Source organism: Leucopleurus acutus (assembly GCF_964270905.1).
Source record: "Leucopleurus acutus genome assembly, chromosome: 16".
NCBI lineage: Eukaryota > Metazoa > Chordata > Mammalia > Artiodactyla > Delphinidae > Leucopleurus > Leucopleurus acutus.
In genome coordinates this window covers 69311082-69332415 of record NC_139158.1, presented here as the reverse complement: position 1 = coordinate 69332415, position 21334 = coordinate 69311082, and the positions used below count along the sequence as shown (strand labels likewise).

At 49.7% G+C, this 21334-nt stretch overlaps 1 protein-coding gene across 3 annotated transcripts in view; it reads left to right on the top strand.

The window, feature by feature from the left end:
* CHD6 (chromodomain helicase DNA binding protein 6) overlaps positions 1–18950 on the top strand; it is a 211663-nt gene extending 192713 nt beyond the window's left edge. For all 3 annotated transcript variants that reach the window (XM_082857422.1, XM_082857423.1, XM_082857421.1), the window contains 8 exons: positions 1090–1298; positions 2409–3992; positions 6768–6919; positions 7502–7708; positions 8718–9170; positions 10820–11014; positions 11981–12100; positions 17306–18950. In XM_082857422.1, coding sequence (XP_082713548.1) covers positions 1090–1298; positions 2409–3992; positions 6768–6919; positions 7502–7708; positions 8718–9170; positions 10820–11014; positions 11981–12100; positions 17306–18202 — 3817 coding nt within the window. In that variant the 3' untranslated portion in view covers positions 18203–18950. The remainder of the gene's footprint in view (positions 1–1089; positions 1299–2408; positions 3993–6767; positions 6920–7501; positions 7709–8717; positions 9171–10819; positions 11015–11980; positions 12101–17305) is intronic.
* The last annotated feature ends 2384 nt before the right edge of the window (positions 18951–21334 follow it).

Below are 21334 nucleotides of genomic sequence, written 5' to 3'. Positions count from 1 at the left end.
AAGAACGATGCCAGGAGAGCAAATCAACAAAGCTGCTGTTCTTTGAGTCTTTATATCTCTCCGTCCTTTTGATGTAACATCCGGTGAATTGAAAGAATGCCACATAGTGAATTCAATTATTGATACTTCTGTATACTCCTGGCTTTATGAAATTTGGTAATTCAGGGAGTAGATTTCTCCCATCTAGCTCCAAAGAGAGAACCAGAGCCCCTTCTTCCCTGCTTCTCACTCTTCCACTGACCCTCTCACCCCTCTCCTAGCTGAGTACTGTGCCCAAGAGCCCCTGGTGAAGACTACAGTGGTATATAATAATCCATGTTCCTTAAGTCATTATCTTAATCCTGCAGGATATAAAATCTAGAGAACCTTCGTGTCCTAGGAAAGATTATCGTTGTGGGCAACCTGCCTACGTAAGACCAGGAGGGAGGCCAGTGTGAGATGGGAGTCAGGGAGGTGGGTGGCTGAGGGAGTCTCCTCCCCGCTCTGGACCAGTTTCTCCCTCTGTAAAATGAAGGAAGTGAATTTAAGGGCTTGAAAGGTCCCTCCAGGATTCTGTGATTCTCTGTTGTTGTATGGCAGAATGTTTAAGCATATAGACTGCTTTTAAATTAAAATCTTTATCTCCCACAAGAGGAAATGAACTAGGTAATTTGTAAAATGAATGAATCAAGGGGATTTGCCTGGTGGTCCAGTGGTTAGGACTCCATGCTTCCACTGCAGGGGGCGCAGGTTCAATCCCTGGTCGGGGAACTAAGATCCCGCTGCTCAGGATGGCCAAAAATGCTGTGCAGTACGGCCAAAAATAATAATGAGAATAAAATAAAATTGGCGAAGTAAGATCTCAAGTACGCACACATGATTTGAAGGTGGTGGTAGAGGCTGAGGGGCTGCTGTGTTATAAGCCCCTCCACCCAAGTCAACCTGAATAAAAATAAACAGTAAAATAGACCCGCTCTGCCTACTCTCTTGACTTCCTGGGCTCTCCCAAGTAGGTGCTCAGTAAGTAGTTGTTGGCTTTTTTTAACTGAAAAAAAAAAAAAAAAACAAGAAAGAAAACAGCTCACTCTCCTTCTCTGATTCCCTCTCTAGGTGGACTAGGAGAGAGCAAGCCGACTTCTACAGAACAGTGTCTTCCTTTGGTGTCGTTTATGATCAAGAAAAGAAAACCTTTGACTGGACGCAGTTTCGCATCATTTCCCGTTTGGACAAGAAGTCGGACGAGAGCCTGGAGCACTATTTCCATAGCTTTGTGGCCATGTGCCGGCACGTCTGTCGTCTGCCAGCCTGGAAGGATGGTGGTGAGGACACTCTCTGTCACTGTATCCCAGGTGGGACAAGGAGAGAACGTGCTTATTTTCAAGGTACAGAGTTAGGTATAACTATAGACGCGGAGCCGACGTGAAGAATTCAGGTAAAGACCAGTGGGTTTTCACAAATCCACGGACTTCTAATTGGGTCCACCCTCATAAAATAAAATCTCTCTCCCAAAATGATGTGATTCCAACGAAAATTGAAATTCGGATTAAAATGTCACAGAAATATTAAGAAACTACTATTAATTACCTTTTCCAAAGTATGCTTTTTTTTTAAGTCTCATAGAGAATTATCCTACTATGAGCTTTGCACTTCCCTTAGATTAAATCTTAAATGTTTTCTCATGTGTTGACTTGTAGCTATGGAAAACTAGTGGCCGTCATTTAAACTCCCTGGGCTCTACTAGAGACCTTTTCTAAGAAATTTCTTCCTGGTTGGAATTTGCAGCAGCTTCCTCCGTGTCCCTCTTCAGTCTCGTACTCATAGATTAACTCGCTCTGGACCGTATGACTGTATTCTGGGAAAACTGAAACAAATGTTGAGCCTATTCAGTGTGGGTTCTGGACTGGCGGCAGCATGTACAGACACCCCACCTTCTGCCCGCGTGTGGCACACTTAGGCTGTTTTCTTTAAAGCCAGGGAGCTGCATAGATCGGAAAGATCTGGACCTTGGAGTCATGCTGACAAGACCTGGACTGGAGTCCTGGTTCTGCCACCTTGAGCAAGTTAGCTTATCTGAGCCTCCTTCCTCATCCTTACACAAGGATAATGATGGTATAGCATAGAGTTCTTGTGAGAACTAAATAACAGCCGTAAAGTACCTAGTTAGAAGGTACCTAGTCCTCCTTATTGACCGGGAACTAATATTTCCCGAACTGGAGTTTTCGGGCTCTTCTTTCACCTTCACTGGTCTGTCCGTGTTTCATAAAAACCTTCCCTTCTCTTTCAGCTTTTCAGTTTAGTGGGGCCACTAAGGCCCTGCCTTGCTGAGGACCCAGGGAGTCAAACTATAAGATCAAAGATGCAGGTGCTCAGGTGGGCAGGAAGTGTCCAAGGGCCACCTTAAGTGACAGGCTCTGTGTTCACCTTTGCAGGCCCCCCAGATCCCAGCATCTGCGTTGAACCCATCACTGAAGAGCGGGCCGCGAGAACCCTGTACCGCATTGAACTGTTGCGGAAGGTCCGGGAGCAAGTGCTGCAGTGTCCTCAGCTGCACGAGCGCCTTCAGCTCTGCAGGCCCAGCCTCTCCCTCCCCGTCTGGTGGGAGTGTGGAAAGCACGATCGGGACCTTTTGATCGGCACTGCCAAGCACGGGCTGAACCGCACCGACTACTACATCATGACCGACCCCCAGCTGTCCTTCCTGGACGCCTACAGAAACTATGCCCAACACAAAAGAACCGACCCCCAGGCTCCAGGGAGTCTCTGTTGCCTTTACCAGACCAACTCCAAACTGTATGAATCTCTTGCATATACTCAAATGAGCAGGACTTCCGAGTCCCTTGAAAATGAACCTGAGAATCTAGTGAAAATAGAAGGTAGGGATGATCATCTTGGTCCACCTCGGGGCAACTTATCTGACATGACTTGTGAAAACTTTATTTCTAAAGTTCAGGATGTCATTTCCATCACCCATGATGAGAGTCTACTGCCTGAGTCCTTGGAGAGCATGATGTATGGTAAGAAAGCACTAAGCCAGGAGCAAGTCTCTTTTCAGGAGAGCCCAGGTACCAATACCGAGTCCAGACAAGATGCCGTGGCTCTCGCAACAAGCAGAGATGGCAACTTCCAGCCTGGTGGCCACGAGGCAGAAATAGCCTCAGGCCCCTCTTTTATGGATACATTAGAAGCAGGAGTAGCTCAAATGAACATTAAAAATGGAAAACATTTGCTGGTGTCTCTTTCACAGGAAGGGGAACTCTGCTGCAGCGAGGCAGGGCAGAGACCTGAAAGCCTTGGGCAGCTGGAAACCAAATGCATAGCCTCCCCTTCCTTGGACCAAGGAAATGAGAGCGGGTTTGTTGACATGTGCAATCTGAGTGTCTATGACTCCAAAAGAAACCTGTCATCAGATCAGCAGTTAATTGATTTATTAGAATGCAAAAGTTTAGAAAGTAAATTGATTTTGGGTCGGAACCACAGTGATGAGGAGGAAGAAGAGGAGGAAAATGAGGAGGAAAACCTAGACCTGGCCACAGGCACGCGGGAAAGGCCAGCGGTGTCGCCTCTTACCGAGCCCACTGCTCGTATGGCAGGGAAGAAGAGCCACAGCGGCTTTCTTGTGGACGAAGCCAAGAAAGGAAGCCTGGCGGCCAGAAGCCAGCATCCTGGACCGCAGGGCGCTTTTCTTCCCGCAGCCTGTCAGTGTCACTGCAAACACATGGAGAGGTGGACTCACGGCCTCGAGAATGACCAGTTTGAAGTGGAGAAACCCCAGGGTTACAACCCAGACCCATACAAAAGCAAAGCCAATAATGTCACAGTTGGGGGCGAGCTCACTGCTGTTCCGCCAGAGCTGTTTCAGGTGAAGCATGAACTTTTGAAAGAACCCTGGAAAGAAAGTGCAGAAGGGAAACAAGGTTTCCCTACATATCTGGAAGGGAGTGAACTCAAGGCGGAAGACGTGGATTTTGAGAGTAAAGATGATTATGATAGAGACGGGAACTGCCAGAGTCAAGGTACAGTGTGTGGGATCTTGTATTTTGGATAAGCCAGTTCTCGCAAGACAGGGAGGGCGCGTCGGCGGGGTGTTAAGGGTTTTACAGCTTCTGGAAGGGACCTGCTTACACTCACCATGTTGTTTAAAAGCGAAGGTCACAGGCCTTGGTCTGAAAATGAGGCAGAGTAGCTTAACTCTGATCATTCCAGAAAACTGAGGATGATTGTAGGCAATCGTAGCACCTTGGCTGTGTCAGCTGCGTGATTTGGGCAGGGGTTGTGTGCTGTTATATGATAGATGCCAGATACAGTGTTGAGGGGAAGGAATTCGTTATTCCACCAGGTAAAGTGCTACAAAGTGGGTTAAAGTAGAACAGCCAGGGAACGCCAAGAACCTGCAGTTTAACGGAGGTGCAGGTAATTTTTCAGGAACGCCACAAAAATACAAATAACCGTCATCTTTATTAAGGTGAGCAAAGACTGCGCCGTTTGTTCACGTGTATGTCAAAACCCTGTGTTGTAATGTCGGTGCATTGGGTTGAGATTCCTTTAAGTAACTCAACAGAAATAAGAATAACCAAATTACGTGCCACTCAATAAAAAATGCAGATAGATTTGATCTTTTTAAATAGGGAAATCTTAGGTAATGAAGGGATTTTAAAATGTTAATCTAGGTGACCCTGAGATTTGTATATACTTTGCAGGGATATGAATACAGTGATTAGAGATCCTGAGCAACAACAAATGGGTCTTAACTTTTTCACTGTTGTCTTTATGTCATCAGACCCAAGAGGACATATTAGGTGAACAAAAGATAGTTCTGTTTATGCTTGTCAGAAAAACAAAAAATACCCTGTAGGTGCCTGGCCTGGTGCCAGGGGCCGAGTGATGTTCAGGGATTCAGGCAGGCCAGCCCCTCCCCACAGGACAGTGACTTCATCTAAAGAGGGAAACCCTGCCCTGGGTTGTCCCACTTCCTTTTTATTTCTGAACTCCCACCTTTGGTTTTAGCCTCGTGATAACTTGGGAAAGGTTTTGAACCCAAATTAAAATGTACACGCCAGCCAAGCTGAGGACATAGAAACTGAACTGAAAGGAGCTTCATCAGCCTGTGGCCCCAGCCGACCCAGAAGGAGCCAGCCCAGACCTTGCCCCAGGCCACGAAGGGTCCCTGCCACGTGTGGAATTACATGTATACATTGCTCTTGGAACTCTGTTGTGGGGAAAATCAGCAAGTACTCAGTCCTGGGCAGTGTAGACAGTCCAGTGAGGATGGGCTAGAGGAGAGCTGTGCTGGCCTGGACTTCCTCTGGTGGCCGTGGCTTCCGGCTGGGCTGGGCTGGGAGACAGCAGTGAACTTGATAGGCTTTGGTGAGCATCGCGCACACTCGGCCGGGGGCGGGGGATGTCCCTAGCACCAGTGCTTTTAAAGATGCTTTGACAGACCTCAGGGGTCTCCTCCACACATGAGATGTGGGAGAGGTGAGGCAGAGGGGTTGCCCTATTTCTGAGGGTGGAGCTTGGCCGCTGAAGGAGCGGCAGCTGGCGCAGCTGTCAGGGCCGGCGCCTGGGCTCCTGGCTCCTTCTCCAGGGTTTTCCCTCACACAGCATTCCGCTCTTTTCTTCAAATTTAAGTTCAGCTTTTCTGCTTAAAGCCTTTCAGCGGTGCTCCCCTTTGGATCTAGAATAAAATTCAAATTTTCTGTCCTGGCCTGCAGAGCCCAGCATGTTCCCGATGATCCTGCCCCTCCGCCTCATCTTTGTTTTGTACTTTGCCCCACTGCCTCCTCATCTTCCTGGGGGTCTCTCCTTTGACAGGTCCTCTCTGCCAGCCTTCCCTCCTCCCAGTCGGTTTTCCCTCTTATTCCCTATCATGACACCTTGTCTCTTTCCCTTTATGGCCCTCACCCTGGTTTATAATTGTAACTATTCGTTTATAATCAGTGCATTTTCCCAACTGTCTTTCCCTCATGGAGCTGTAAGAGCCTAGAAAGCCAGGGCCACATCTGTCTTGTTTATCCTTGAATCCCCTGGCCTAGCAAGGCCCTGCTCCTGGTGGAGGGGGGGGGGATCTCTACGGCCCCCTGGGAGACTTGTTGCACAGTCAAAAGTGAGACCACCACGTTTCAGAGGATAGACGTTCCGTGTCATTTCACCACGAAAGAGGTTCACAACTTTTCCTGGACGTTATGCTACACACAGTTCATTCCCTGTCATCTCCGTTAAGTGCATCTTTGAAGATCCATTTCACAAGTGATAGTAAACGTTCACCACTGAAGACTGAACGAATGAGTGGCATTTCCATTTCTTTCCATCAGTGAAGTACTTTAAACGTTCTAGGTTTCTTTGCATCATTTTTTATATAAAACAGGTCTATTTTACCTTCGTTGTAAGTTTCAGGACTTTTCTTCCTTCATCATTAATACCAGCCTCTTGCTGTGTTACATTTCCTACACTATCCCCACTTCTGTATCAGAGCATAATGTTCACTTTCCTCTCATCCACTGCACCAAATGGGAAAGCCTCTTTGCGGTCCTTCATCGTCGTCGTTGTTGTTCGGTTGTGGATGCAAACTCTTATTGGATGACTTGCATGGGTAGCCCTAGAGCAGGTCGTGCCTTTATGGCTTAACCGATAGAGTGCTTCTGGAAATAGAAAGTATGGTAATTAATAATTCAATTAAAAATAAATGAGCACACACTGGGCTAATTAAAAAACAAGATCAGACTTCCTCATCTTTCAGATCACTAGTATCTCCCGAGCGCCTAATTCATTTTTTTAACCTTCCTTCCTAGATTATCCAGGGAAATACTCTGAGGAGGAGAGCAAGAACTCGACCTCGGGCATCGTAGGGGACCTCAGGGACAACCTGCAGGAGGCACGGGCTCCCACCATTGCGCAGCTGCTCCAGGAGAAAACCCTCTATTCCTTCTCCGAGTGGCCAAAGGTACCCAGAGCTTGCACACTCCACCCAGAGCATCCTCAGCTTCGACACCTTTCCTTTAAACCTTTTAGAATATTTCTGAGAAACAGGCTCAGACAAATGTTTCGTATCTTTAAAAGATACTAGTTATGTGACGTTAAAGATACCTGCACCTAATTAGACCATAAGACAGAAGTGTCAGCTTATCTTCGTATTTACAGCGCTGTGGCTTTTAATCTTCGTTGTCTAGACGATACCATTGCTTTTTTTTTTTTTTTTTTTTTTTTTGCGGTACGCGGAGCACAGGCTCCGAACGCGCAGGCCCAGCGGCCACGGCCCACGGGGCCAGCCGCTCCGCGGCATGTGGGATCCTCCCGGACCGGGGCACGAACCCACGTCCCCTGCATCGGGAGGCAGACTCCCAACCACTACGCCACCAGGGAAGCCCGATACCATTTCTTTTAAGACTTGTAAAGTGAGTCCATTTGTGTGCGCCCTTTTCTAATCAGTTCCTTCTGGTTAAAAAACTTGCCACTTGATTTCAGGGGTTTTGTGAATTTGGGTAACTTGGTACTTATTCCTCAGAGCTTTTGTTCTTTTTTATAGGATCGCGTGATAATTAACCGCCTGGATAACATCTGCCATGTGGTGTTAAAGGGGAAGTGGCCCTCCAACCAGCAGTATGAGCCCTCGGCCGCGCTGCCCACCCCCGTGTTAACCAGCGGCGCTGGTCCCCGCAGCAGCCTTTCAGAGCCAGAGGCATCAGAACATGTCTTCAGCAGTGGCGCAGCGTTGGTGGCCCAGATGCAGAAGGTGAGGCTGTAAGAATGTTCTTGACCTTGAAACAAAGGAGGAGGACGCTTTGCACTTCTTAATTGAGTCATTTATTCAACAAATACTGAGTGGATAGGAATTTTTTTCTTTCTTTTTTTTGGGGTCAAGCCATTAGTGTTCATTGAGGAATCTGGATTTTATCCTGTAGGCAGCAGAGGCTGTAGTTTTGGAGCAGGAAAGTGCGTGATGAAAGTGTGTTTGCAGCTCAACGGGAGTGGTGTGCAGCTTCATGGGAGATGGGGGTCAGGGAGGGGCTGTGCCTCCAGGGCTGGGAGGCAGGTGGGCATCTGAGGAAGAGATAAGTTCTAGACCAGCTTAGTGGCAGAGTGGCTCCAAAGAAAGGGGGGGAGTTGGCTGGCATGTCATGATGACTGATGACTATATGAGGAAGGGGAGGCGTGAACAGATCGGGATGTTCAACACTTGAGGACTGAGAACGGTGGCAGCAGATAGAAAGGAGGGGAGTCAAAGCAGGCATGAGTTTTATTTGTGGTTTATAAACTCAGAGGTCAAGTTTAAGGACACGTGGTTATTGGCACACTAGCTCTCACTCTCAGCTGCACACTGGACTCCGCTGGGGATCTTGAGAAGCTCCAGATTCTGACTGAATTGGTCCAGGGTGTAGACTCGATATTGGCTTTTTTTTCTTTTTTTTTTTTTTAACTTCCCAGTTGATTCTGGTGTACAGCTGAGGCTGAGATTCCCTAAACTATGATCTTGCAATTCCAGGTGTATAGTTCATGGACTAGCAGCTTTCACAGCATCTGGGAACTTGTTAGAAATGCAGAGAATCTCAGGCCCGCTGAGGTTGAATCTGCATTCTAACAAGCTGTCCAGGTGATTTAGTAGTAAAGTTTGAGAAGGTTTGAGTTAGAAGAAGTTCTGAGAAGGTGATTACTAGCCCCAAGGAAATGGGGCCTAGAAAGAGCTGGCGTTCAGCCACAGAGGTGGCGTTCAAACCTCTCTTGCCACATGTGTGTGTTCGCAGGAGAGCTTCTTGGCTTCGGTATTCACAAAGGAGGAACAGAAGCACAGGCGTCCTTATGAGTTCGAGGTGGAGAGGGACGCAAAGACCCGGGGCCTGGAGCAGTTCCCCGCCACCCACGGGCACCCCCCCATCGTCCTCAACGGCTGGCACGGAGAGTCAGCGATAGACCTCTCCTGCCCATCGGAGGGGTCCCCAGGGGCCACATCCCCTTTCCCAGTGAGCGCCAGCACCCCTAAGATTGGGGCTATCGGTTCACTTCAAGGAGCCCTTGGCATGGACTTGTCTGGGATTCTGCAAGCCGGCCTGATCCACCCAGTGACTGGACAGATCGTCAACGGAAGCCTCAGGAGAGATGACGCTGCCACCAGGAGGCGGAGAGGGAGGCGGAAGCATGTAGACGGAGGCGTGGACCTCATCTTTCTGAAGGAGCCGACACTCCAGGCGGGGATCTTGGTGGGTATATGAGCCACTAAGTACAAACACTGACCTCTGTACACTGAGCGACAAACCCTTTTTCCTCAGACACAACGCTTTTTGATTATGGATCTTTTATCCCTATTTCAATTGTCCTGCTTATCTTCTCGTCATCAGTTGCTCTCAGTCTCTTTTAGAAATAGGTATTAGTCCATCGAGGGCCCTTAACCTGCATGCAACCTGGAAAAACGAACCAGGAGGTCTCACCATTTCACACAGTAACAGCCCCGCCTCCAGTGTCTCGGAGCCACTGGTGATCCAAAGAGTAAAGCAGAAACAGGGCTGTGTTTGCAACAACGTTGTTCCAGGTCAGTGGGCTTTCCAGGAGCTGGGATTTGGGAGTCAGGACGTCCTGAACATTAATCCTGGCTCTGCTGCTTGAGCTGCTGGCCACCTTGAGCCACCCCCCTTTGCTCCTCTGTAAAGAGGGGGCTGCAGCTTCTACCACAGAGGGTCGCTGTGAGGCTTCCTGAGGTCACACTAAGGTGTTCTCAGCTCAGAGATCCTTGTAAACAACAGAAAAGGGCAGAAACTGCACACCTGGTCCAGAGGAGTCCCCTCAGACTTTGTTTAATGTGTCGAAGACCACTGACTTCTCTTTTTGTATTTTGATTTTTCCCATCTATTGAATTTTGAGCTCCGAAACAGGAATCACGTTTCATGTTTCCTTACTTGAAAAGGAGTAATAATGAACAGTACTTACTGAGTGCCTTTGCCAGGCACTGCATTCAGGGTTTTACATGATTGTTCTGTGTGATTTTCACAAAAACCCTGTGAAGGTGTTGTTACTATTCCCATTTTGGAGATGAGCAAACTGAGGCTTACAAGCGTTAAATAATTTGCCCAAGATTATCCAGGTGGTAAATGGCAGATCAGGGAACCAAACCAAGGACTTGGTTCTCTAGAGCCAGAGAGCTCTGCTGTATCACTTGGTATAGGTTTCCCTCTTAGACTTTCCGCTTGGTATATGTTTCCCTCTTAGACTCTGTATATGATTTGGGAAGCTGAAATGGCAGGTTCTTGCCCTGTCCAATCCTCCAAGTCTATAAGAAGGTTGTCCCATTTTTTAGAGGTGCAAAGCCAGTTTTCCTATAATGATTGTAGAATTCCAATGGAAGAAGTGAAACCTTTTTCCTTGGCCTCAGAGTATTTTGAAAAATTTATTATGCAGATATTTATTCAGCACTGACATTGTACTTTATCAGCAGACCCCATATAGGCATTGGGAATACAGAGATGAGTAAGACAGGCTTTGGCAGTGCTGAGAGAGAACTAGGTAAGGCAGCTGCAGCATGGTACTTTCTGTTGTGGGAAAACCTGTGACGAGTGCTACGGGGGAGAGGGGCGGGGTGGCCAGTGTCGCCGGGACTGTCACTGATGGTGCGGCAAGAGGGAACCTGAGCAGACAGGACGGTACGGAAGTCTACCGCGGAGACGAGAGGGGAGAGGAGCCGTCGGGTGGAGGGAACGCCCAACACGTCAGAGCTTCTGTGGGGCTTCGCAGTCAGGCACAGGCAGAGTCATGTTCTGGCGGGAAGATGCAAACAGCACCATATGTGTTTTCCTCTGAGAAACTAGTTTTCATTCTGTCGTGATGAACTGCACGTACTTGTCTTCCCTTTGTCCAGGAGGTCCACGAAGACCCAGGGCCGGCCCCCCTGAGCACCTCACACCCTCCTGAAGGGCCAGTGCCTGCCACTTCGACCCCGGAGCCGGCCCCGGTAGCCGGCAGCCAGGCCGAGAAGGCCATTCCCAGCAAGAGCCTGCTGGACTGGCTGCGGCAGCAGGCAGACTGCCCCCTCGAGGTCCCTGGCTTTGGCGCGGTGAGTGTGTGTCGGTGCCGTCTCTGACGCGAAGATGCTGAGGGGGGCCCAGGAGGACCAGGAAGCCTGAGAGAAGTCGGTGTCCACTGAGGACATCATTGTAAAGTGGAGAAAAACAGTTTAAATTCTGGTTACGTTTTCCAGTAACAGAAATTACAGCCAGATCAGAATGCCATGCCGGAAAGTAGACGTGGAAATCTTACGAGGACAGAACTTGCCCAAGCTCAGCCCTCCCTTCCCCCAAATGGTCAACGTTCATGAGCTCACAGAGAATTCTTTACGTTGCATAAGCGCTGCCACTTTGTGGAAATGTTCCTGTGTATTCTTTTCAAGTTACTGCATCGCCACTTTGAGGTGATGGGTTAGTTTCAGTTACTGCTCGGGAACTTTTCCTCAGTTCCCCTTACTGCCTCTGCCCTCAGTCCTCCACACTAAGAACCTGGAGGAGAGGGCGCCTGAGCGCCGAAATCTTCTCTTGGTTTTTTTGTTTCTCGTTTGCTCGTCAACCCCACCACCACCTTTGTCCTGGGTACATCTCATTAGTAAGACGTGGCAGGAGAAAGCTCCCAAGGAAAGGAGAAGGATGCATGCACAGATGCACACCCTCCAGAGACAGACGAAGCCCGCCAAGTAGGGAGCAGTGAAGAGGGAATCCGAGACAGTGATCAGGGGGAAGCGGAGGGATTAAGCGGTGCCCTGGGAAACTGGTGGGTCAGCCAGGTGCTCTGGTCTGGAGGGCCAGGGGCCCCCCCCGGAGACTTGTCTTCCGGCTTGCTGCAGAAACACTGTGGCTTCAAGGACAGAGCCTGGCTGAGGGCCAAGGGACTGTCCCTTCAGCCTAACCTGACGGGTCCTGTGCAGAGGGCCACGAGCGAGAAAATAGCAAAACCAGCTGAGAGGCACCACCCTCATCAGAAGAATCTGTGGCAGAATGTTTTGTAATGTTGGTTTCCATTTACCTCCTAGAATTTTTCAGACAAACCCAAGCAGAGGAGGCCACGCTGTAAGGATACTGGAAAATTAGACGTCAACTCCCTGAGTGGGGAAGAGAGGGTTCCTGCCGTCCCCAAGGAGCCAGGCCTGAGGGTAAGGAATACGGACCTCGCGGTGGAGCCCGGCCTTACAGACTCAGAGAGAAAGCTCCAGCAGGGGAAGGCGGTAGCCAGGCGACCTTACCAGGGGGACCAGGAGCTGCACAGGAGGGTGATAAGCAGTGATAAGTGGTGTTGGGGTGTTTTCACCAGCAGCATGGCCTCCGTGGTCGTTTGTTTTCAACCTTTACGTCCGAAACTTTTGGGTTAAGTCTGTACTTAAACCATTCCCAAAGCCTGATTCCCAACCCGCTCCCCCTGCCCCGCGCTCCCCCCACCGCCCCCATTTTAGACCGTTCAGGAAAAAATACCTTTTAACCCTTATCAGGAGTCTGTTTCCAGCGTTTAACGAACTTCATTACTGGAAATTTTCATTTTCCAATCAAAGTTTTTCTGGCTACCATTTAATACATTTCCTCCTATTCCATCCTCGCTGGCAATGAAAAACAGCTGACTCCAAGCATTGCCCTCTTCCTATTATAGAATCATGAGCCTGGAAGCGACTTCAAAGACATCTGCAGATACTTGTAGTGGAACGAATCTGAGTTAATTATAGTTTACAGATGAGTACAAATTTGGAATAGAAAACTCGTAACCTCTAGGGGGCGGTAACATTTCAACCTGAAAATGTGTTGAGCTTGGGCAAATGATACACAAATGTGCTTTTAACCTCCTCAAAGTGCGCTCTGCCCAAATAGGGCGCTTCTGAGGATCCTCATGGGGCTCTGCCCTTCCCCGGGTTGTCCTCTGAACTGGCAGGCTCTCCTGAACGCCTTCCTTAGCGCTCTGCCAGCTACGGCTTTCCTGGGTATGAATTCCCTTCTTAGGGGGATTTCCTGGATGCTGTTTCTTTTTTTAATTCCAAGAGACCACCCACCCTAGTCATTTCCTGCTCGTTAATGTTCCCAAGGAGCTTGTTTCTGATTTGGTCGCCTGGAGGGTCATTCCTCCAGCAGCCCGACAAACACTGCCCTCGCTCATCCCCACAGGCTGCTGTGGCCACCGGGGAGGATGGCTGGCGCCCACTGCTTGTTAGAAGGTTTGTCGCGTTGGAAAAGCTGCCCTTTGCCCCCCTCTCTTGCTTTATCCTCTGGAACCCACACCTTAGACCCGCTCGTGCTGTACAGACTGATTCCGCATCGGTTCTCATCCCTCTGTCTCTCTCGGCCCCTCGCTCTCCTTTTGTCAGGAGACAACCCCAGTCCTTACTTGGTGGAGTCTCTGACCTCTTGGTTTAAGGACGTGGTTTCCCCCTTGACTTTCTCATTTCTTTCTACATGTCTAACAATTTCCCTCACATTCTTTGGAAATTAACGTTCATCACTCCCCTGCAGACACTGACCCCCTGCCAGAAAACTCATTTCTGAGCTGTCCTTATGAGCCAGCCTCTTACCAGAGGTGTGCTTTCCCTCCTTTGTTAAATGAACTCAGGCCCTGCCTTGGGGTCCTTTGCCTACAGTAAGGCCTGAACAGAAAGCACGCGTCTGCCTGGTCCTTGGGACCGGAGCCTCTGGGGTGTGCTGCCCTCTGTGTCCATCCCCTAGACACCTTACCATTTCTCCTAGAAACACATTCAGATCCCGCAAGGAACTTCTTCCTGCCTTTAGCCTTTTCTGCCATGTGTGCAGCCAAGCCCCACAGACAGCATCACACAGGCTGCGGTCAGGCCGCGGGACTCAGCTTTAAGAATGCCCCCTGGGGGACTTCCGTGGTGGCCCAGTGGTAAAGAATCTGTCCTGCAATGCAGGGGACCGGGTTCGATCCCTGGTCGGGGAACTAAGATCCCATGTGCCACAGGGCAACTAAGCCTATGCGCTACAACTACTGAGGCCACACGCCTCAACTAGAGAGCCCACGTGCCTCAAACTATAGAACCCATGTCCCCTGGAGCCCACGTGCCACAATTAGAGAGAGGAAACCCACACGCCACAACTAGAGAGAAGCCCGAGCGCTGCAACTAGAGAGAAACCCGAGCACCGCAACGAAGATCCCACGTGCTGCAACTAAAGATCCGACACAGCCCAAAAAAAAAAAAGGGATGCCCGCCCGGTACATAGTGGTCGCTCATCATTAAATGTGTGTACGCACATGCACATGCCTCTTATTTTATATGTGAAGTTATGTTTGTTTTACATACTTGTGTGTAGTGGGGGTTTTTTTGGCTTGTTTCTTCCTGAGCCATTCATTTGACAGTAAATTGCAGAGATGCCATGTCACCCCTAAATACTTAAGCATGTGTCTCCTGAGAATGTTTTCCCCCATCACTATTACCACCATCACACACGTCATTATTAGTAATATGTTGTAGCTAGCCCATATTCTGATTACCCCACTTGTCCCAGAAATGTCTTTCAGGGCTAGTTTCTGTTTTGCTTTGTTTTGTTTTTAGGACTTTTAAACCAGGGTCCTCATACTGCGTTTGGTTGTTAGGCCTCTTTCCACTCAGGGAATGTTTGTTGGCCGAGCCCACTCACCTTCCTGGGAGGAGTAGTAGGTTTTGGTCACCACCTCCTTCTCTGCCTCCGCCCAGGAGTTAAGTTTTAGAGCTGGAACACGCAGGCTTTGGAATAAATGCTGCCGTGTATTGGTGAAGAAAGATGTTCTAGGGTTGGAGTGCCCGTGCGGTCATCCACGCCTGCAGCGTTGCTGAGCGTCTGCCCCTTCTTCTCTGCCTCTCCTTGCCCTCCCCACACCCTCCCCAGGAAGAGGAAGCAGGTCAGTTCCCAGGGTGTAATTACCAAGAAGGAGAGCTGCCAAAGCCCGCCTTGCCCGCGGTGTGTGGTCGCCAAGCTGCTGGGAGGGGTGTCGGCCCTGGGTGGGCAGCCATGGGCTGGCTAGGGTGATGCTTGCACCCGCAGGAAGAGGTGGGGCCGACTTCCTCTGCCGGCTCGCCTCACTGTGCAGGGGATGAAGCACTGCTCTCCTCAGCCGGGCCTTTCTGCTGCTGCTCCCCCGCTCTGAAGCGGGGCAGGCAGCCAGCCTGGGCCTTCTGGGCAAGTTCCCGGTTCTGAAAGGGCCCAGCGTTGTCTATATCAGTGGTTCCCAACAAGGGTGGGGACATCCTGGTACCTGAGGAGTGCGACTTGAACTTGGTGAGCAAGGCCACAGGGACCAAAGGTCCTGCAGGATGCAGGTTGCCCGCAGTGAGCTCTCCAGCCCCAGATGCCCTGATGAGCTCAAAGTAAAGCATGTTAAAGAACGTCTGCTTTATATATAGCAGATTGTTTGAAAAGAAGATGGAAGCGTTATTCATCAAGTTCGAGGTTCCTTTTCTTCCCAACAGAAAGGCTTCTAAGATTGAACAGGCCCTCCCACTGGAGAGTAATGAGGAGGGTGAGGATGAGCATTTGGGAGCATAAAGGGAAAAGACACAGCTGGGACCTTCCCCTGGCTCTCGGCTGTGGCTGGGCTACAGGGAACAGGTCTTGGAAAGCCTGTTAATCGAGTGGTGGTTACCGTGGCCAGGCCCTGGGCTGAGATGGGCGTCCCAGCAGGGGCCTGAGGCTGTGGTCTCCAGAGTGAGGCAATCTGCACTGATGGGCTCAAGATAAACCAGTGAGAAATGATACTTTTAGCCTGGCTCCGTCCATCACATCCAACCGTCTCTCTTTAGAGACAGGAACCAGCAGGAATAGCTCCCCAGGCATCATCCCCAGACCCAAGCAGCAGCTGAGGACAAACCAGCTTTCAAAGTGTCAGTGGCTGGTCACGTGTGAGAATCAGGTGGGCTAGGGCCACAGGGCCTGGGTTCTTGCTGCCTCTGTCACTCACCAACTGTGCCCTGGGGGCATATCCTGCCCTTCTTGATTTGTGAGAAAGAAAGGTGACTAAACACAACGGTTCCAGAGGTTTCTCCCTCTTCTGCTTTTCTTTTTTTTTTTTTTGGCCACGCTGTGCGGCTTGTGGGATCTTCATTCCTTCTCAACCAGGGATCAAACCCAGGCCCTCGGCAGTGAAAGTGCAGAGTCCCAACCACTGGATTGCCAGGGAATTCCCTCTTCTGCTTTTCTAAAGCAAGGCCTTTTGAGAAGACTTTTCTCCTCAAACAAAGTTCACCATCGTAAAGCTTTTTGCCCATGATGACCTGGTTTTTCTTTAATATTCTTTGGGAAATTCTTCGAAGGACAAATACAAGACCTCAAAAATAGCATTATTCCTGGGGACTTGGGAACATTCAAGTGCACGTTTTTCACATGTGTATGAATCTCTGAACTCCCTGTAAAATGGCTGTAGCAGTAGTAGCGACTCGTAGGGTGGGCGTGGTGACGAACTGAGATCCTACACACAGAGCCCGTCGCCCAGCGCCCGACACAGGGCAGATGCTTGTTTCGTGTTACTGCCAAAAAGAGCAGAGAGCCGAGAGCCCTGCCGCTCTTCCGTATCACCACCCCCTTCGTTAGCACCTCCGACGGCCAGTTTCCCTCACTGCTGAGACCCTCACTACCGAGAGGAGCAGCGCATCTGAGCCACTCCTCATGTCGGGGCAGATGTGCACACGTGCACGCAGCCCGCTGAGAGCTTGACCCGTGTCGCCCACTCACCTGCCGCTGTGACTGCCTCTTAAGCAGAGACCTGTGGCGTCTTCTGAGGATCTGACTTAGGTGCCATTGTCCTCTCTCCCCCCACAGCTGGGGGCTTAGGTCAGGACTGAGATCTTCCTGCTCCCAAGCCCCATCCTCCTGCCCTGCTTTGTGGCTTCAGTTAAAAACCGCCCTGTGTCAGGAGGGAGGCGAATGTGGGGTCTGGCCGAGGGGTCGCAGCCTCAGGTCCCGACCGCCAGCCTCGGCAGCACACGCGCTCAGATCAGGGTGAAGCAGAGAAGACTGGCACAGCCCTGTGCAAGGATGACACGGAAACTCATGAAGTTGTCCTTTTCTGTATTTTACACATGAAACTACTGTAATATTATGTCAGTTATCCCTCGATAAAAAAAAGTCTCGACTAAGACTTGAGGTCTCTGGCTGGTTGCAGCTCCCAGTGCTCCGGCAGCCACTCCGCAGGGCAGGCGCCCCTCTACCGTGAGCACAGTGGAAGCGACTCGGTGGTTTCAGGCTCTCAGCCTCAAGGGAGAGGCCCTTGGGGCACAGAGCTGTGCAGCTCAGGGTGGGCAGGCGGACAGGAAAGGCCGGTGAGGAGCCCCCAGCTGCTCACCCGCCATCCAGTAACCTTCAGCATCTTGTGTCTCTTCGTCCTTTTTCAGGGGTTTCTCCCGGAAAACAAGTTCAATCACACCCTTCCTGAGCCTGTTCTCCGAGACTCAGGCCCCCGCCGGAGGGGCAGGCGGCCCCGGAGCGAGCTCCTGAAGGCTCCCGCCCTCGTGGCGGACTCCCCCTCCGGGATGGGGCCTCTCTTCATGAACGGCCTGATCGCCGGGATGGACCTGGTCGGACTTCAGAACATGAGAAACATGCCCAGCATCCCCCTCACGGGGCTGGTGGGGTTCCCGGCCAGCTTTGCAGCGATGCCCACGGGCGAAGAGGTCAAGAGCACGTTGAGCATGCTGCCCATGGTGCTGCCGGGGATGGCCGCCGTGCCCCAGATGTTTGGGGTCGGGGGGCTCCTCAACGCCCCCATGGCCACCACCTGCACCTCGGCTGTGCCAGCGCCTTTGTCAAGCACAACGAAGAGTGGCACGTCGGCGGCTGAAAAGACTGCAGAAGACCAGCCCAGCGGCCGTGATGTCAAAACGGACACGTCAGCCGAAGACAAGCCCGGTCCTAGTCCATTTTCCGATCAGGCCGAACCTCCAATAACTACGAGTAGTCCTGTGGCTTTTAACCCGTTTCTCATCCCAGGAGTGTCCCCCGGACTCATTTACCCATCAATGTTTGTCTCCCCCAGCATGGGCATGGCTCTGCCGGCCATGCAGCAGGCCAGACACTCGGAAATAGTAGGTCTGGAGAGCCAGAAGAGGATGAGGAAGAAAACAAAAGGGGACAACCCGGACCCCAGCCCAGAGCCTGCACCCGGGTTGGAGAGGGAGCCGGGCGGTGCCCAGAGCTGCCCCGAATCCAGGGCCCCCGCGCCTCCAGAGAGAGGACACGCAGCACAGGCCGGCGAAGGGGGCCCCCAAGACTCTAACAGTGTCACCAATTAGAACTTTTTCATTGAAGAAATTCTTATGACTTGTAAGTTTCTTATCCCATCAAGGTTTGTTACTTCCCTCACTTCACTGTCATAAGAACCTGTGTTTCCATAAGTACTATTACCTACCTGATTTCCTGTCTGAGAACTATGGTAACAGATGTTAATAGTCACAGGGTCTTGCCACGTCATCAGCTAAGTGTCGTTGACCTAGTGTAGGAGGCGCAGAATCCTCACTCCGTTACCCAGTCGTTCATTCCAGCAATCGTAGTTAGTGCAGACGTGGGGACACGCCCTGCCCCCTTCTCTTCCAAGTTTCCCACTTATTTGAGGAGGAAAAATGGCAAAGGAAAACCGTCTAGGGATTTACCAGTGAAGAAGGGCCGAAGGAGAGGCAGAGAGCAGCTCTTTTTTCCATGAGCTGTGCTGAATGGGAAGAATGTGTTGGGGAACCAAAAAGCACAGAGGAAGAAGTGCTGGTGCATATTTTTTAGTTAAAATATTTCCCAGTTTTATCATGATTACTAAACGAGTAGGATAGGCAGAAGTATATAATTAATGGTTGAAACCACGTATGTTCATTTCTTTCTAAAACAGAAACCTTACTGGTAGTAACACCTTTGTGGGTTTTCAGGCACCTGCAGCAAGAAGAAATACTGATGGGGCATTACTTGATACACACGCATCCCCCCTCTCCCAAGTTAACGGGGTTCTCAGTACGAGAGAGCTGTACACACCTTGAGCCGTTGCCGGCGACGATGGGGGTGGAGGACTGCACACGACTAGCTGTGCCCCCGCCGAGGCCTCTTAGGGACTGCTCTGGCCACTGCCAGGCCTCCCGGCTCCTAACTTCACGCTCCCCTTCGCCAAGAATCAGGCTCTTTCTGGAGCCTGCAAAGCAAACAGTCCCTCAACACTCTCAGACTCGCCAGGGTTTGAGGTTTGTACCACCTCTTGGAATGCGACTGTGAAAAGTGTTTTTCTTCTCTCCAGATTTTTCTCTACTCGGTTTATGTTTTACAGTCGGACCCAGATCCCAAAGCATCAATTTAGTGGAGACCGTGTTGCAAATTAACATCATTCCCCCTTCTTCCTCAGCTGCCCAGGCCAGGCCCGCAAGCACCCGCCGGCCCCAGCAACCCTCACCTGCTTTCCTTCGCCCTCCCACGTGGTCCCTCCCTTCTGATGGTGTCACTTTTCACCCACAGTTCACACTCTGAGACTTGAAAGAAGCTCGTGGTTCAGTCCCCAGGGGCACAGGGCTGTGCAGGACCGTCAGAAATGTTGGAAGTGTTACTAGTACCAGTTTCACCTTTTGTTGTCACAATTTACTGTATTTTTTACTTTTTCTGTTACAGTTTTGCTATAATTTATCAGAAGGTCCAAAAATTTGACATAACTATTTCAGTTTGCATTATTTATTTATGATGCTTTTGTCATTGTCTTTTATACATTTGGGATTATAAATTATGTAAATGTCAAAATGAGCATCTCAAAGAAGTCTGTTAAATCGTGGCCGGAAAAAGAAAAAAAAATCAATCAGCTGTATTTTCAAAAATTGGAATCCCAGTTTTATGAATCAGAGTTATAAATCAGAAATTCTGTAAACTGATCATATAAGAAGAAAGAATCCAGTAATTGAACAAATTCTATTTAATGACATCTTTGTAGCATAGATGATCTCTAATGCTGACAACAGATTTCTTAGAAATGCTGCTCTCTCTATTTAACTAACATTTTGTTCAGTTTTGCCTCCAGTGGAAGCAGAAGAGGTTTTTTCAGCTGTTAAATCCTGAAAATCAATATAATTTATTTATGTAAAAAAAAAATCACTCAATTGATATATTTTTTGAACCTTTTAAGTACTAATTTTCTTTTTATCAAGTAGAAAAAAAACTGTATTTGCCCTAAATCCTTAAAATACAAATGCTATAAAAATTCATGTATCTTGAAAGCCTTACTGCAAATGAGTATTATAGACATCCAGCAGAGCCTGGGTTTTCTTTGTTGTCGTTGTTTTGTATGGAAAAGCTGCTTTCCCCAGGTTCCACTTAGAGCCTACAGTAGGTCACAGGGTTCAATATGGATTTGATTTAAAAACCCACCAGCATGCTAAATCCCGTGTTATATCTTATCGAACCTGTATGTTAACTCTCTGGGTGTTTAGGCTTCTCTTTGACTGTTATTGTGTCCCTGTTTGCAAAATGAAAATGACACTCTGTGGATTATTTGCTCTGTAAGGCATAAGTGCTTCTTATGATTATTTTGACGTTTCCAAGAGCAAAAGCCAAATTTAAACTCTCTTCAGCAAACTTGAGCCTTTTCATCTAATTCCATGTCACTCACAGCCATAACCTTCCTGGATCATTCTTCACCCCATGTCTTACATAATAAATTGTCTGTGGTCTTGATCCTGGATTTAAAAAAAAAAAAAAGTTTAAAAGTCACATTTCTATTTGAGGACTTCAGTGGCACTTGGATGTCTCTTGCTGCCTGGGCATTTTTATGAAGGCATCATATGCACACAGGAACCCACTGTCTTTCCTAGGTGCCCAGGTTATGCCGGGCACCCTGTTGGGGGCTTGTTAAATATCATTCATGAGGGTTGGCTTGATTTATCTCTTGAGCTACCAGAACACCGAGTTAAAACAGATGCCGTAGAAGGGGGTGCAGCACCGCACCTGCTCCCCAGACTTGGGGCCTGAACGCTCGCAGCTGATGCCTCCACTCTCTTAAGCCCCATTTCATGGGCCCCACCTCAGGTCACACACCTGGGGCTTCAAGAGGGAACCTCTGTGGGTTGGAACAGGCCCCAAAACACAGAAATGCCTCTCAGTAGCCGAAGTTCTTGCGGCTTGTGAGAACTTCGTGATCCTCAGCTTTGGGTCGCTGTGTCAGGAGGTATCAGTGAGGCTGGCAGGGAAGTGCCAGAGTCTCGGTGAGGCTGAGCCTGAGGAGCCCCACCAGCCTCGCCCTTGCTGGGTCTCTTGCTGGTACCAACAGGTGGTGGATGGACAGCCTGGAGCATGGGTGGGCCATGGTTCCAGAAGGCCTGACGGACCTCTGCTACAGTTTGCTTTGTAGATCTTTAGATTTGTGGAGCCCTCCTGGGTAGAAGTAGTAAAGAGTCTTGGTTTCACTCTTG